This window comes from Elaeis guineensis, chromosome 10 (assembly GCF_000442705.2).
Source record: "Elaeis guineensis isolate ETL-2024a chromosome 10, EG11, whole genome shotgun sequence".
Taxonomy (NCBI): domain Eukaryota; kingdom Viridiplantae; phylum Streptophyta; class Magnoliopsida; order Arecales; family Arecaceae; genus Elaeis; species Elaeis guineensis.
In genome coordinates this window covers 19,211,485-19,226,027 of record NC_026002.2, presented here as the reverse complement: position 1 = coordinate 19,226,027, position 14,543 = coordinate 19,211,485, and the positions used below count along the sequence as shown (strand labels likewise).

General features: G+C 38.2%; 1 protein-coding gene across 1 annotated transcript; it reads left to right on the top strand.

The window, feature by feature from the left end:
• The first annotated feature begins 2,940 nt into the window (after nt 1-2,940).
• Nucleotides 2,941-9,634, top strand: LOC105052833 (plant UBX domain-containing protein 4). The gene is made up of 4 exons (XM_010933782.3): nt 2,941-3,488; nt 3,939-4,224; nt 8,830-8,925; nt 9,017-9,634. The coding sequence occupies exons 1-4, from the start codon at nt 3,031-3,033 to the stop codon at nt 9,398-9,400; spliced, it is 1,224 nt and encodes a 407-aa protein (XP_010932084.1). The 5' UTR covers nt 2,941-3,030; the 3' UTR covers nt 9,401-9,634.
• Nucleotides 9,635-14,543: the final 4,909 nt, after the last annotated feature.

The window sequence follows — 14,543 nt, the reverse complement described above, 5'->3', positions numbered from 1 at the left end:
AAGTATGTTCGAACTGTCCGAAGGAGTGGATGCTTCCTGAGCGGAGGTCGGAGTACCAAGCCCTGACGGCCTTGCGAAGTGTGGCGGGGAAGCCGATGCAGAGAAGGGCATCGGTTGCCCCTTAGATCATCATAAGAGCCTTGTAGCTCTCTAGATGGTCAACTGGATCGGTGGAGCCGTCACAGGGCTCCACATGAGGCATCTTGAACCGATTAGGGATCGGCTCGTTGAGGATGAGTCGGGAGAGAGATTGGGCGGTCTGGAAGTCGACGTCGTTTGAAGACTTCTGCCCATCCACCTGAAGCTGGGCGAGCCGACGGTCGATTTCTTTGAACCTGCGTTCGTAGTCGTAGGCCCATCGGTGCTGGGAGACCCCGGGGGTCGAGTCTCCCGATGAATCTGAGAGGGAGGCGGACGGTGTTCGCGGCCGCTTCTCCTTCTTCGCTCGTTCCAGCTGGGAAGGAGACGGTCGTCGGGACCGGTGGATATCATGCCGTGGCCGCCTCTCCTCCTCTCGGTGGGAGTGCTGTGACAGCTGCTCCTGAGGAGGAGATGGAGACCGACGCGGGCGTCGGCGGCTGCTCATGGAGGGCATCGGGTGTACCGTCGGTTGCCCCGCCGGCGAGTGCGGCAACCGGATTGATTGTTGTTGAAGGCTCTTGACTGCATCCGTCAGCACAGTCATCTGCCGCACAATCGCAGCAATTTGTGCCTTCGTGGTCACCACAGGATGCGGAGAGTTGGGCTCCACCATGGAGGGTGGAGGAGAGGTCTTTTCCCGATGGGAAGAGTGCCTCGCCGATCTGGTGGCCCTCGATCACTGAGCCCAGGTTCTTGTCATTTCGAAAGAATTTTTCAAGCTTCGTGGAGGTCGGACCAGTACGAGCCCCTTTCAGGCGCGCCAAACCTATTGCGGCCAATCCCTCGTCGTCTGGTCGCCGAGAACGAGCATCTGCAAGAGAAGTCCACACTAACCGGAGATGCCTCCGACGGGGATCCTCCGACGGTCAAGTCAGAGAGGAGACTAGGCAACAGTAGAAAAGAATCAGGAGAACTCTGCGAGAGAGAGGGTGAGAACTAGAGAGAGTGAGTCCAGGGGCTTCGAAAGAACCTCTCCGCAGCACTGTTGCCTTCTCCATTTTATAGTAGAGCACGGCGTGGTGCCGTCATTAATGGCGCAGACAACTGGGAGAGTTGTCAAATCGCCGAAGGCTGTCAGAGTCGCCGCGGACTGTCAAGTCGCCGTGGGTTGTCAAATCACTGGGATTAATCTATGTTCTTGGTAAGACAATGTCCCAGGGCGGCTATGCCGCATGCCTTTGTCAGGACGGCGGCCCTCAGTAGTCGTACGACGTTTGGAGGAGCCGACCGACCATACGTCGGTATTTGGTTGTGGGATGTCGGGTGAAGACCTAGGGACCCTCCGACGGTCAGTCTGGTGCATTGCGGGAGTCGGAGATCGGGCTCCGTCGTTCGGCCAGTCGGAAATGGAAAGGGTCTGTCCGACCGATATACTTTCGGTCGAACGGTGTCGGCAGTCGTCGGTCGGTGCGGTCGGTAGAGTCGGGCGCCGGTCAGACAAATCCGATGGTGAGTCGGCATGAGAGAGACCGATCGATATATCCCAACAATGCCTAAACATCATGATTTATTATTGATGGTTACTGACATCTTGACAACACAAATATTCCTCCTCGAAATCCACATAACAAGGTCTTCCATCTAAAGGTTGCAGAAGATTTGCTTCATAAAAAAACTTTAAGGGATAGGTAAAAATACTATCAATTTTCTCAATAATAATATTTAAATTAATTTTTATTACTATATTATTAATTTATATTTTACTGAGGGCTAAAATGACGATGAACCATCTACTAAGTATTAATTTGACTTCAATTAGCTGCACGTTGCTTCGGTCAATCAAATGTAATATATTAAAGAAAAAAAATAGTGACCCATTAGGTTTTTTTTTTTTTTTTGTGGATAATAGTGCCGTGAGGAGAACTCACTATTTTTTTCTTTAACGTATTAATCCGAGCTAAAACCAAATGAATCTGAGCTTTCGTATATCTGAGCATAAACCAAAAGAAACAATGGACCAAGTAGGGTCCAAAAGGCTCTTTTTCATTTTTTTTTTTTTTTTGATGCTCGGGATGGCGTTCCGACTTCTGTCACGGATACAATTATTTATTATTTAGTTCAGATTGATAATACGTGCGAATCAGATTGAAATCGGATCAAATATAATTTAATTTGATCTTTAATTTTTATTTTCAAATATTTCAATTTTTATATAATTTGATTAAAAATTAAAAAAATTAAAAATCAAAATTATAATTTAAATTTAAATTTTTATTATATTAAAAATTTATTAATTATATAGATGGATGTTGGATATTTATATTTAATTTATTACTATAATTTATTGTGATACTTAATTATTTGTTTGTATTATAGGTGAAGTGATTTTTGATATATTATATTTTATTTATTATCAATTTATTATTTATCAATTATTAATATATCATATTTATTAATTATTAATTTTTAATAAAAAAATATTAATCAATAAATTTAATATATTTTAAATTTAATTAAATGTAATGTAACAAATTAACAATGGATTCACAATAATTATTTAAATATATTATATTGAAAATAAATAATTAAAAATAAAAATAATTATATTAAAAAAAATAAATAATTGAATCGTAATTTTTGATTAGATTTTTTTCAGATTAATTTTTAATTTTTAATTATTTAATTTTTTGAATCGAACCGGTCCGGATCAGAACGGTTAAAATTGGCGAACAATCCCGATATGATTAAATTGGGCCAGTCAGGTTGGACATTGTGCTCAATGCTCGCCCCATGTTTAATGGGCTGGCCCAGCCACTAAAAGCAGTAGCATATCACGGAAGGAATCCCCCCAAAGTCTGATATTTTCCTGCTGGCGTACGAACAGAAATAGTTTCCAGGAACCAGAGAAGTGGAAGCAGTCCCCTTGCCCTTGGGCTCGAAGTGACGGAGATGGAGAGCCGCAGCACCGCGGAGGAGACGTCTCTGGTGGAGACGTTCATCAGCATCACCTCCGCCACGCCGGAGGAAGCGCGCTTCTTCCTGGAGAGCCACAATTGGCTCCTCGACTCCGCCATCCACTCCTTCTATGACACCTCCCCTTCCTCCCCCTTCGATCCCCACCCCACTCAACCCCGCGCCGGCGAAGGCGGCGGAGGCGACGACGAAGGCGGTGCCGACGGCGATGATGACGACGATGAAGATTATGTGCCGGAGAACGACGTTCCGCCGCCGGTTGCCGTTCCGGTCGTCCGTTCGACGGGGTCGCGGGGGGAGAAGAGGCCGGCGGCGAAGGCCTCCGGGAGCCGGTCGACCATCCGTACCCTCGCGGATCTTAACCGACGGTCTAGTCCCGGATCTGACAGCGATTCTGATGGGCCGCAGGAGTACTATACCGGCGGCGAGAAAAGGTCATGATCGATTTTTTTTAGCTCTTTTTTATTTCTCTTTAATAGGCTCCCATTTGATCGAGAATTTGATGGTGAGATGGATTTCCGATCAGGCATCTATTCTTCTTGCCCTTTCTCGATTCAGAGAGATCTTTCTTCTGATTTTTTTTTTTTTTAAAAAGATCTTTATTGATCTGGATTGATGCTTTCCTTGTAAAAGGATAATCTTCGTTGATTTGGACTTATATGTGAGAGTAAGAGAGGATGGAAGGGAATTATTTGAATATTGGAACGATAGTGGGCTTTTTATTGTTGGATAGGGTTTTGTTGGATTCTGCGTCCCTGAGACCGGCTACGAGTCCCTTTCTCTCTCTCTCTCTCTCTAAGTTCCAAGATCTTTGGCATACTTCAATGGTCATTTACTTCATTTACTAATACGTTCTTTTTGATAAAAATGTAATTCTTGTGCAGTGGAATGCTTGTTCAAGATCCTTCGAAAGGTGGTCAGGATGTAGATGCAATATTTGAGCAAGCCAGGCGGATGGGAGCCATGCAGGGGCCTTTTGAGCCTCAACCGGCTTCAAGCTCAAGAAGTTTTACTGGGACAGGTAGACTACTATCAGGTGAAACAGTACCATCTTCTCCTCAACAGCCTCAGAATGTCGTTCATACTATCTATTTCTGGACCAACGGATTCACTGTAAATGATGGTCCACTGAGGAGATTTGATGATCCTGAGAATGCATCCTTTCTAGAGGTACTGTAGTTATTTCTATTATATGATGGTAACAAAATTTTGGCACGTTCCTCATCCATTTGCATTGCAGAGTAAATTCTTCGAATTAACTTGCCTTTTAGCTTATACATTGTGTGTATTGACTGACAAGCAGTTTCCTTGCTCTATTTGTCAGTACTAACTATTGTCGCTTGCTGACTGTTTTAATTATAATAATGGACTCGTTATTAGATTATGCTTATATTTGCCTTACTAAAGATCTTTTATTATTCATCGTTTTAGTTTGCAGCTCATTGTGTGTTGTGCATATGTTACTTGTGTGAAGTTCATGATATACCCACCCTGATCATATTTAACAAAATTTATTTGGTGCAATATTCTGGGTTCATGGTTGTTAATATTTCAAATTTGAATTAACTTCTAATGAATTACATAAATAACCAGTAATATAACACATCTGCTTGTTAGGGGATGAAACTAATACCTAGTGTATGAATTTCAGTTAGAGTTCCTTAGGAGATTTAGATGCAAAATATTAAGGATAACAAGTTCTGCAGGATCTCTATAGGAAGGATTAGTTAAGAAGAAGTGAGTGGAGTGTAGAATGATGGAGAATCAATTCAGATTGGATTATTTTGCTAAACAAAGAGTAGAGGTGGGTTCGATAAAGAGGTCTTAGATTTATTTTGAACGATTATAGAGAGCAAGGCTAGGCATAACAAATCCTGGATAGCATGTGGGCAAGGGCATAAACTTGCCCTTTGGAGTATGTAGCCTTATAACAGAAAGGTAGGAGAAGATCCTTAAATTTGATTCAGAATAGATACAGTAAGTCTTTGTTGGATAAGGACTTAGCTTCTTAGCGCACATGTGATCATGATCCACAGCACCCAAATTAGCTAGAAACAAAAACTCATGCATTTTTTAAGCTCTTTTACCCATGAATCTATATATAAAAAAAATGAACAAATTTAATAGTATGATATTGTGTTTTGGTTTGATCTATTGTCTAGGTGTGTCTAGATTAGGTGCAATTTGGTTCATATATGCATTAAAATATTTAGGTCAAGGTCAGTGGTTTGGATTTGCTAATTACACATTCTATGATACACTTTTGTACATTGGCTATATTGCCACCATTCATTTTATGCTTGCTTGATGCATAGACAGCCTCCAAAGTCAATGGTTCTTAGCCTTTGGGCAGTTTATACATTGCAGATTATGATCAATGGTGTGGATTTTTATTTGAGATCCCCCATTGGTTTTCATTCGGAAGCATATTGGGGCCACATGCATCAAGAGCATCATGTGTTTATGTGTATGAAATGTTGAGTTTTAAAATAATATTTGAGTTATAATATGCTTGTGTTTGAGTGTAACGGTCGGCATTGATGAAAAAAGTTGACAACAAATGAATGTCCTACATAGAAAATGATATCATCGCTTGCCAAAAAAAAGATATATCAAATTGTCTCTTCTTTTTTTTTCTTGGTGGAGGGATTGACAGACCTTTTGTATTTTATCTGTTTTAATAGATTAACAACCTGTCTGCTTGCATCAGCAAGGTTTTAATTATCAGTTTTGTGGGTTTAAGTGGATCTTAGGCTAGCGCTTCTCCATTTTGGCTCTTCTTTTTAGAGTTTGGCTAAGAAATCTATGTTGCTAAGCACTAGAATTGAACTGAGAAAGAGAATCTTTGACAATCTTGAAGAGAAGACAGATAGATCTTAGGGAATTTTAGTCATCAGTTATTCAATAGGATCTTTTGCTGAAAAGAGAAAGTCTGATTACTAAGCCCAAACTGGGTTTCCAAGATTTAGTAGACAAGAAACTGTGGAGATAGAACTCACTAACTCAGATGTACGGACGGAAAAATGGAATGAACTTTTTTAGAGCACTTGCTCTAGATGATTTTATTGATGAGTCTGGTTGAATCAAGTCTGAAGGGAATAGGCATTTGTGAACAATTCACAGAATTTGCTGACAAACTTAGTAGCTTGATTGTCATCAAGTTTGTGTTGATGTATTAAAAGTTGGTTCTGTAGGATGCTGCTTGTGAATGACATGGAGATGCAGTTGTTGAGATGTGAATAGGATAACCCTTGGTCTAACTGCAAACAAATTCTGAAGAAATAGGCAAATGATTCGCAATTTTTGTTCACAACCTTAGTGATCGTCATTAAGACCATTTATATTGATGTGTTGAGAGTTGGTCCTGTAGGATGCTGGTTGTTGTCAACATTTGAAATGCAGTTGTTTGGGTGTACACAGGAAAAGCTCTTGGCTCCAATCGCCCTCCCTTGTTTATCCTTTAAAATTCTTGTCTTGATGTATGGATGATTTTCCAAATTAAGTCATTTCGCTTGTATATAATATTTGTAATATTAACTTGATCATTATTTGCTGCTACACTTGGGAAGGGTGGGGATGGTTAACTTTAATACATGTTCTGGAAACGACTATCAAATTACAAGTTCCTTCTTGCCCTCAAATGTATTATAACCAAATGTCAGATTTGATTGCAGAAGCAGTTTTGAAATGGATTATTCTGCACTACATGCCCAATGTTACTCAGAGTTTGCATTTTGTTTAGCATCCATGTAGACAGAATTTTGTTTAAGTCTGCTAGTTGTCAATAATAGTTTGTGGAGAACCTTCTGCTACTTGAGTACCTATAGGGGCCCTAAATGGAAAACAAATTTCAGATATCCTTTTATTTGTTGAGGAGGCTCTCACTTAAATCCTTTGGAAGGATGATATAGTGGGATTGCTTTCTAAATTGACTCTCTCTCTCTCTCTCTCTCTCTCTCACAGACACACACACACTCAATTGATTCAATTTAAAAGTTCAAGGGGCTAATTGAAACCTTTTAAAGGAGAGGGGGTGCCTATGTAAATGGCTGAAGGTTTAGTGAGTGTAATCTTCCCTTTTTTCAGTTAAAAGGGAGTAGCTACAACCACTATTTAAGGCAATTAGTTCTTGGCGCCATATCAAAATACATAAAATGTGCAACATCAACAGGAAACGTATGTGTCCAATTCACATTAGCAGCTCTCTTTCTGCCTCTGTTGCTAACAGTCGGCAACAATATTTGCTTCTCTGTAGATATGTGGTCTTGTATTCTTCAAAATGCTGTAGAAGTTGAATAGTATCCAAAATAAAAGGGCATATTCTTCAGCGAACCCCCACACCCTTCCTCAAAATATTGATAAAGGTGAGTCACTTTCTTTCAATTGCAACTCTATTGAAACCCATATTTACAGCCATTTGCAGCACCTCCCTTCTATCCCAGGCTTCTGTGTGTAACGGATTATGGGCCGGCAAGAACCTCATGCCTGATAAAACCGTTAGAATTTCTGAAAACAAATCAGAATTAGAAGATTTTCCAGGCAAGGTAAACTTAATGCTAATTGATTTCATCAATTTTCCCTAGTGATTTTCTTGGAAGTATATATCTCAGAGTAGTGGCACAGCTAATTTGGGCCCTTGAGGAAGTGCCTCCTTTTTACTCTGTGGCGGTAGTTTCCCATTGGCATTTTTGTTTTTGTTTTTCTCTTTTCTTTATAATTTTTTTATTATTTTTGGCTTTAAGGCCTGTCTTATCTTTCATGATATGACCAGATCCTGTTGTGCCTACTTCTTATGAAGGGTCCGTACCTCTTCTTCTGATGGGATCCGGTGCATGCATGCTGGCATGATCGCATCCAGTCTGTACCCATTCTTTTTTCTTATTAAAGAGTTGAAATGAAAATGGAAAATTGATTAGCATCAAGGAAAGAGAATGAGCTTTGAATGCTTTATGATACCATTTTTGTGGCACAGAAATTTCAATGTGGTGAAGTAATTTGCTGGTTGAGCCATGCAGAGGTCTGAGAGTGGTAATGTAGCTTATTCATAATACCAAAATGCTTCAAATCAAAGGTTATCATTTAGTTATCTTTGATATTATTGAATGTATTGGCTATTATGTTGGTTTCAGACCCCTTTTTCTAAAACAAAGCTTTAGCTGAAGTCTGAAGTTGATCTTTGATAAAGCCATATGACAAAGATGTGCACATTAAATAAAGTCCAAATATCTGTGATAAAGCTTGCTTATCATGGTTAATTTGATGTCCTTTCCAATAATGTCTACAACTTTCAATTGTTTTATTGTTGGTAGGCCTGTTCAACGGTCAGCTGGGTTGGGCTCAACCAATGTATAACAGAGAGAAATTCTTGTGCACTGCAGCGGTGCAGAACTGTGCGCACTGCCTGCGGTGATTGGTTCATGCACGGGACCGGGGTGCGACGTGAAAAAACAAAAAAAAAAAATTTCGTCGTCCCACGTGGAACCAATCACTGCAGGTGCAAGTATTCTAACAGTCAACTTGTTTAGCTTTGGTAAAATGTGGTGGCAAGAAAAGTCATGTCTGTTAGTTGCATGTTGTCCTTCCTGATTTTTCTAAATTGCCAAAGAGTTTTTTTTTTTTTTGAAAAATCTTCTGTGATTACTTTCTTTCAAGTGCATTATGGAGGCACTTAAACACGAACTATTTCATTCCTTAAATGAGAACTGTTATGTTTCATTTCTATCACCTTAAATCTAAACCTCGGATATTGCAACCTATATTGTTTCTCTTGTGCAGAGCATCAGGAAGTCTGAATGCCCTAAAGAGCTTGAACCAGCAGATAAGAGGACATCAGTTCATGTCAATCTTGTAAGGAGGGAAGAAAAGTATCCTGTGGGTCCCCCTACCAACTTGAACTTGGATCGCCACTATTCTGTCCCCACGGTGATATCTCACGGTCATGATCTTCTTTTCCTGTTGGCAGGAACCTGCGAGACGTCTTACTGCATTTCAAGGTGTAGGAAGAACTCTAGGCAGTGCATCTTCAAATGATTCAGTCTCTGAGCCTGCCGTTGCTGCTCCTACTCCCAGTTCTGTTCCTTCCCCATCTGCTGGCCTTTCAGTTGATGCTTCTTTGCCATCTACCTCTGTTCAGCTAAGGTTGGTGGATGGGACTCGTATGGTTGCCCGTTTCAATACTCACCATACAATTGGTGATATTCGGGCATTCATTGATGCATCAAGGCCTGGGGCAGCAAGAAACTACCAGCTACAGACTGTTGGTTTTCCGCCCAAGCAGCTTACTGATGATACCAAGACAATTGAGGAAGCAGGGCTCGCCAATTCAGTTGTCATTCAAAAATTCTAACTCTATGCACTAGAGTCTTTGGACATGGACTATTGGACAATTTTTGCAAATTGTCTTCAAACCATCGCATGCTCTTTAGAATTGTTGGACTTGATAGACTGAAGGATGTAAACTTCTTTTTCCCTCTCAGATTGGTTGTGCCAAGATAAGTATTCTTATGAATTAGAACCTGTAAACTTGGTTATTTTTCTGTCTGAAATTTATGCATTCGTCAAGAATCCTCTGGATGGCGTATCTGGTTGCCTATTTGGTCCATCTCATGTTTGATTCAAGCTGAATAGATTGTTGGATACAGGTTGCTGTTCTATATGGAAATAATAATTAATGTTGGATGTGAGTATGGTCAAGATATGTGACGGAATCTTTTCCTTCGCGTTTTTTGCCTGTGCGCTTCGTGGAGACACAACGGGAACCCCCTTAAACGGGCGTTTTTTGGTTGAATGTTTTTCTGAAACTGCGTTTGCCCCTGAAATTCTCCTTTCTGTGGTCGTTCTGTCATCTATGGATGCTACTAATTGACTGTTTACCTGTTTATGACTTAAATACCAATCTAAATTTATGCAAATGCTCTTATAGATTTCATGACTATCAACTTCAAAAAGGACTACTGGGAATTTTGTGGCTGGGTTATGTTTTAACGTGGCTAGTAGTATTGCTCGATGGACATTGATGATAAGGGTTCAGCTCACTCTACACGCGTGTAGATACATGTTTATACGCAAAAGAGCCTCCGTAAACAAGGTAAGCTCAAGCTCTTGGTTCCTCCAGTGGGCGGGCCAAGCTCAAGCTTAGCTCAATTAGTTCCAAAATGTGCTCTGGTTGTTCATTAGTGGCTCGTTTGTAGACCGTTAATGGAATTGGGGAAGCCTGAAATCCTGTTAATTGTTCATCCCTACACAAGGACTAGTCTCAACTGTTAAGTTTTAAATCAACATCTGAACATATGATAGCTTTAAACATCACAATCATAGGATTGAGCTCTGATGGAACAATGTTTATTTATAGTTGATAAAAATGTCCATAATAAATGTATTACTAGTCACATACCTTGAACTCAGTCAAAGCTGAACATCAAAATGCGGGGAAAATTTTCAAGCTTGCTTCCCTCCCCTTCTTCTTCTTCTTTAAAAGGAGCAATGGGGTTGAACCCCAGAAGGATTTTTAAAATAAATAAATAAATAAAGTAACATCTATTGGGAACTACGCCTCTCGCATCAACCTGAAATAGATACATGAGAGATGGATGATCGCTGGACAAGTGCAGCGCCCAGCCAATTGGCAAGGTTGTTTCCTTCTCTAAAGAGGTGAAATTATTGATCTGGAAAGGAATCCAAAATTCTCCAAGAATCGTGCAGATTTTGTTGGAGCGGCGTGCTCAACACAAGCTGCTTCTGAATGGCTATCGTTCTCATCATCATTTGCTGCATCCATGCGGTGATGGAACTTTCGCATCTCACGTTTGTCCAGCTTTGGCACTTCTTGTATGGCAGTGAAACCATTCATCATCATTGTCAGCACCACCATCTATAGAATCTTAAAATAGTAAAAAATAAATTCACTAACGAGAATTTAGAATTGGACGACTCCAAACGACCATTCTCGTGTGCTGGTGCCTGGTATGTCGGTGCTTGCATGGGGGGTACCATTATAAACAAAATTGGGAATAGGCTACATGTGAGATGCAACTGGGGATGATAAGCTTAAAAGCCTAGTCATCTGAAAGCATCATCATTAAAAAAAATTAATTTTATAACAATAACAATCATCATCATCATTATTATTATTTTATTGTTTAGGTGGAGGAACTTATTTTTGGCTATAAAATCATCAGACCCCCCCTCATCCCCCCACTTCCACTAAGATTGCTGTCTCGAAAAACTTCTGAAATATTCAACAGACTCATGTACCTCCTCATCCGCGAAGTTATATTTGATGGTTATCTCAACCTTTATATCAATGATGAACCTCCTCGAGTGGCAACAATTTTTTTTTTTTTACTTTGTTGATTGAACCTCGAGTGGTAACAGTTAGGAACTTGACCATCACCAAATGGCCATCATGATATTATTATCACGATAAGCTAAATCTCATGTTAATCATAGTTGTGTCTTTAAAAAAAATCAATTGCCTGTTTGCACATAAGCTTGAGCACAGCCAAGCGCAAATTAAGGTGTACAGAAGACAAGTGTCCACCTAAGGGGTTGCCACTTGCTAAACAATCAACGGCAACTATGAAGAGGATATATATAACACTAGAAAGGGATGGTTATTTATTTATTTATTAAAAAATCAAAAAAAGACAGATAAAACCAAAAAAAAAAAAAGACAGCTACTGCAAGAGAAGCCACAAAAACTCTCAAGATACCCAAGAAGACTTCAGGTGTGGATCCCTTTACCAACTCAAACAGCAACATATGATCAATTATCTCTAGATTTTTGTAGCAAATGGGGCTTCCACGCCTCTAGCATGCATTATTGGTGGATGTAACTCTTCATGACTGGAGATCATGTAGCTCTCCAATCAATGCAATGATCTGTTTAGTCAATCATTATTTGTTGTAATCTTTATCAATTGTTGCTGCTCAATGTGACCCACCACCACAGATCATCATCCAATTGCTTGCCCATTATAACACAAATATTAGCTCCTCCGTAATGAGGCATGGAAGAGGAAAATCCACTCGTGGATCAATCGCCCCACCCTATCTCATCCAAGAACCTGTCCTTTCTCACTAGCTGATGCAAGCCGAAAATTGAAAGTTGACCTATAGTCTCATGACCTTGGCCTTCTGAACAATAAACATCATAACCATAGACCTAAATTGAAAGTTGAAATAGGCTAAATATCATCGAAGGCGGGAAGACATTGAGAATATTGCATTAGGAGTCATGCTGGAGCAAGATTGCGAGTCGAATTGACACCTTATACTATTACAGGGTCTTTGCACGATCTTTAGGGTCTGTTCTTTTGTGGATAAATATCATGAAAAAATAAGTCAACTTTTTTATTGATCAACTTATATGTTCCTGCACTTTTCAAAATAGATAAGTTATTTTCTTATCAATATAAAAAATAATTTTTTTAATTCATTCTTAATATATCCTTAACTTTATAATAATAATATAGTATAGTATAGTATAGTATAATATATTATTATATATTGATATATCATAATATAATATATTTATATATAATAATATATACTAATATAATATAATATGTTATTATAGTATATTATAATAATATAATATAATATAATATAATATAATATAATGTTATATACAATATTATTATAATATATTATAATGGCTTAATTACTAAAATGGTCCTTGAGGTTTGGGGGTAAAATTATTTTAGTCCCAAATTTTTAAAAAGTTGCAATCGAATTCCTGGCTTAAGGGATATGATTCATTTTGATCCTTACCGTCAGAGTTCCATTGCTAATCAAATAGAGCTGCACATGTGGTGTTTTTTTGTATGATGTGGCAACTAGATGGCATTTATAGATTGAAGACGTGGCAGAAAGAGCAAATCAGGAGGAAATGTGCTATATCAATGTGCGGTTGGAGGAAAACCTAAATGATTTAAAGATTTTAGGATTCATCCATCCATCAATTAAAACTGAGAGTAAAAAGTAAAAAAGTTCAGATCCTCAAATCCTCATCTCAACTCTTATTCCATTCCTTCATTCATATACCACTTGAATCTTAGATTTATCTTTATTAATCGAAGAGCAGGAAAGCAAGAACATTGTAGATTGTCTCACGAACAATTGAGATGTGGCAGTGAAGTAAACAAACGAGGGTGGCTAAGGAAAAAGAGATTGTGTTGCACAATATCATATCTACATTGTTGACTTATCAATATAGTAAGAAGCCCTTATTAGTAGCAATATGTAATTATAAGTATATATTATATATTGTGGTCGTTTTGGTGTAATGGTTGGTATCAAATTACAAAGGTTGATACTATTATCGAAACTTTTTATATATCATTCTTTTTATAGAAAATTAATGAAAGCGAAGTATTTTGTGCTATAACCTTTCAGTGTATTATATTTTTCAGAATGATTGATTGGTAACCCTTAATATTTATTTTGCAATGCAAAAAAATTCTTAGTAACTAAGTGGCAATATAGTGTAGCATTATCTATTATGCGGTTAATATCAATGTTGTAAATGGATTATTGTATTCAGATAGATAGATTCATGTATCTGCAACTGATTTTTTCTTAAGTTGCCTTACATAATTATAGGTTAAATGAATATATTAATATAAACTTTTGTACATGATTCAGTCATATCCTTAACTAGGATGCTGTGCTATCAGTAGAATATTTTGTTATCATATTAGCACATATTTAATTTACTGCTCAAAGGATTCATTGCTCAAATTAACTGGGATGATATGCTATAATGTTTCATTAGTAGCTCCCATATTTAACCTGTGGCTCAATGAAACATTGCAGAAAAAAGATTGAATCAAAAGGAGCTATTTCAAAATATAAGAGTAGCAATTAATTGCAGATTTTTGAGATCATTATAAGATTACTGTTGCAATTCTAAACAACATTGTCTTAACTGAAGTGCACAAAATATAACCTTATAATCACAAACATTATAATGTAACCTACCCCAACTTAAACCGCATAGTCAAAGTAATTTTTCTGTTCTTTTCTCTTCTCTTCCTCTCCTAATTCCATATTTTTTCCTTTATAAAAGCTTTATTCTCTCTGAAATCAGAGCTTCTTCTCTCATATTTTGATAGAAAATTTTTCTTCAACAATACAATGATGTGGCACGTTCCCTCCAAAATAGACTCACTCTGTCATGTCTTGGACATATTAGTGCCCTTCAAAGCCACATGTGTAGTTCCATTTGATTAGCAACAGAACTTTGATGGTAAGGATCGAAATGAATCATATCCATTTAGTCAAAAATTCAATTGCAACTTTTTTAAAAGTTGGAGACTGAAATAATTTTACCCCCAAACCTCAGGGACCATTTTAGTAATTAAGCCATATTATAATATACTATAATAATAATATATAATAATAAAATAATAGTATATATTAATATATTATAATATATTATAATTATATAATATAATATAATATTATAATATGATATATTATAAAATAAT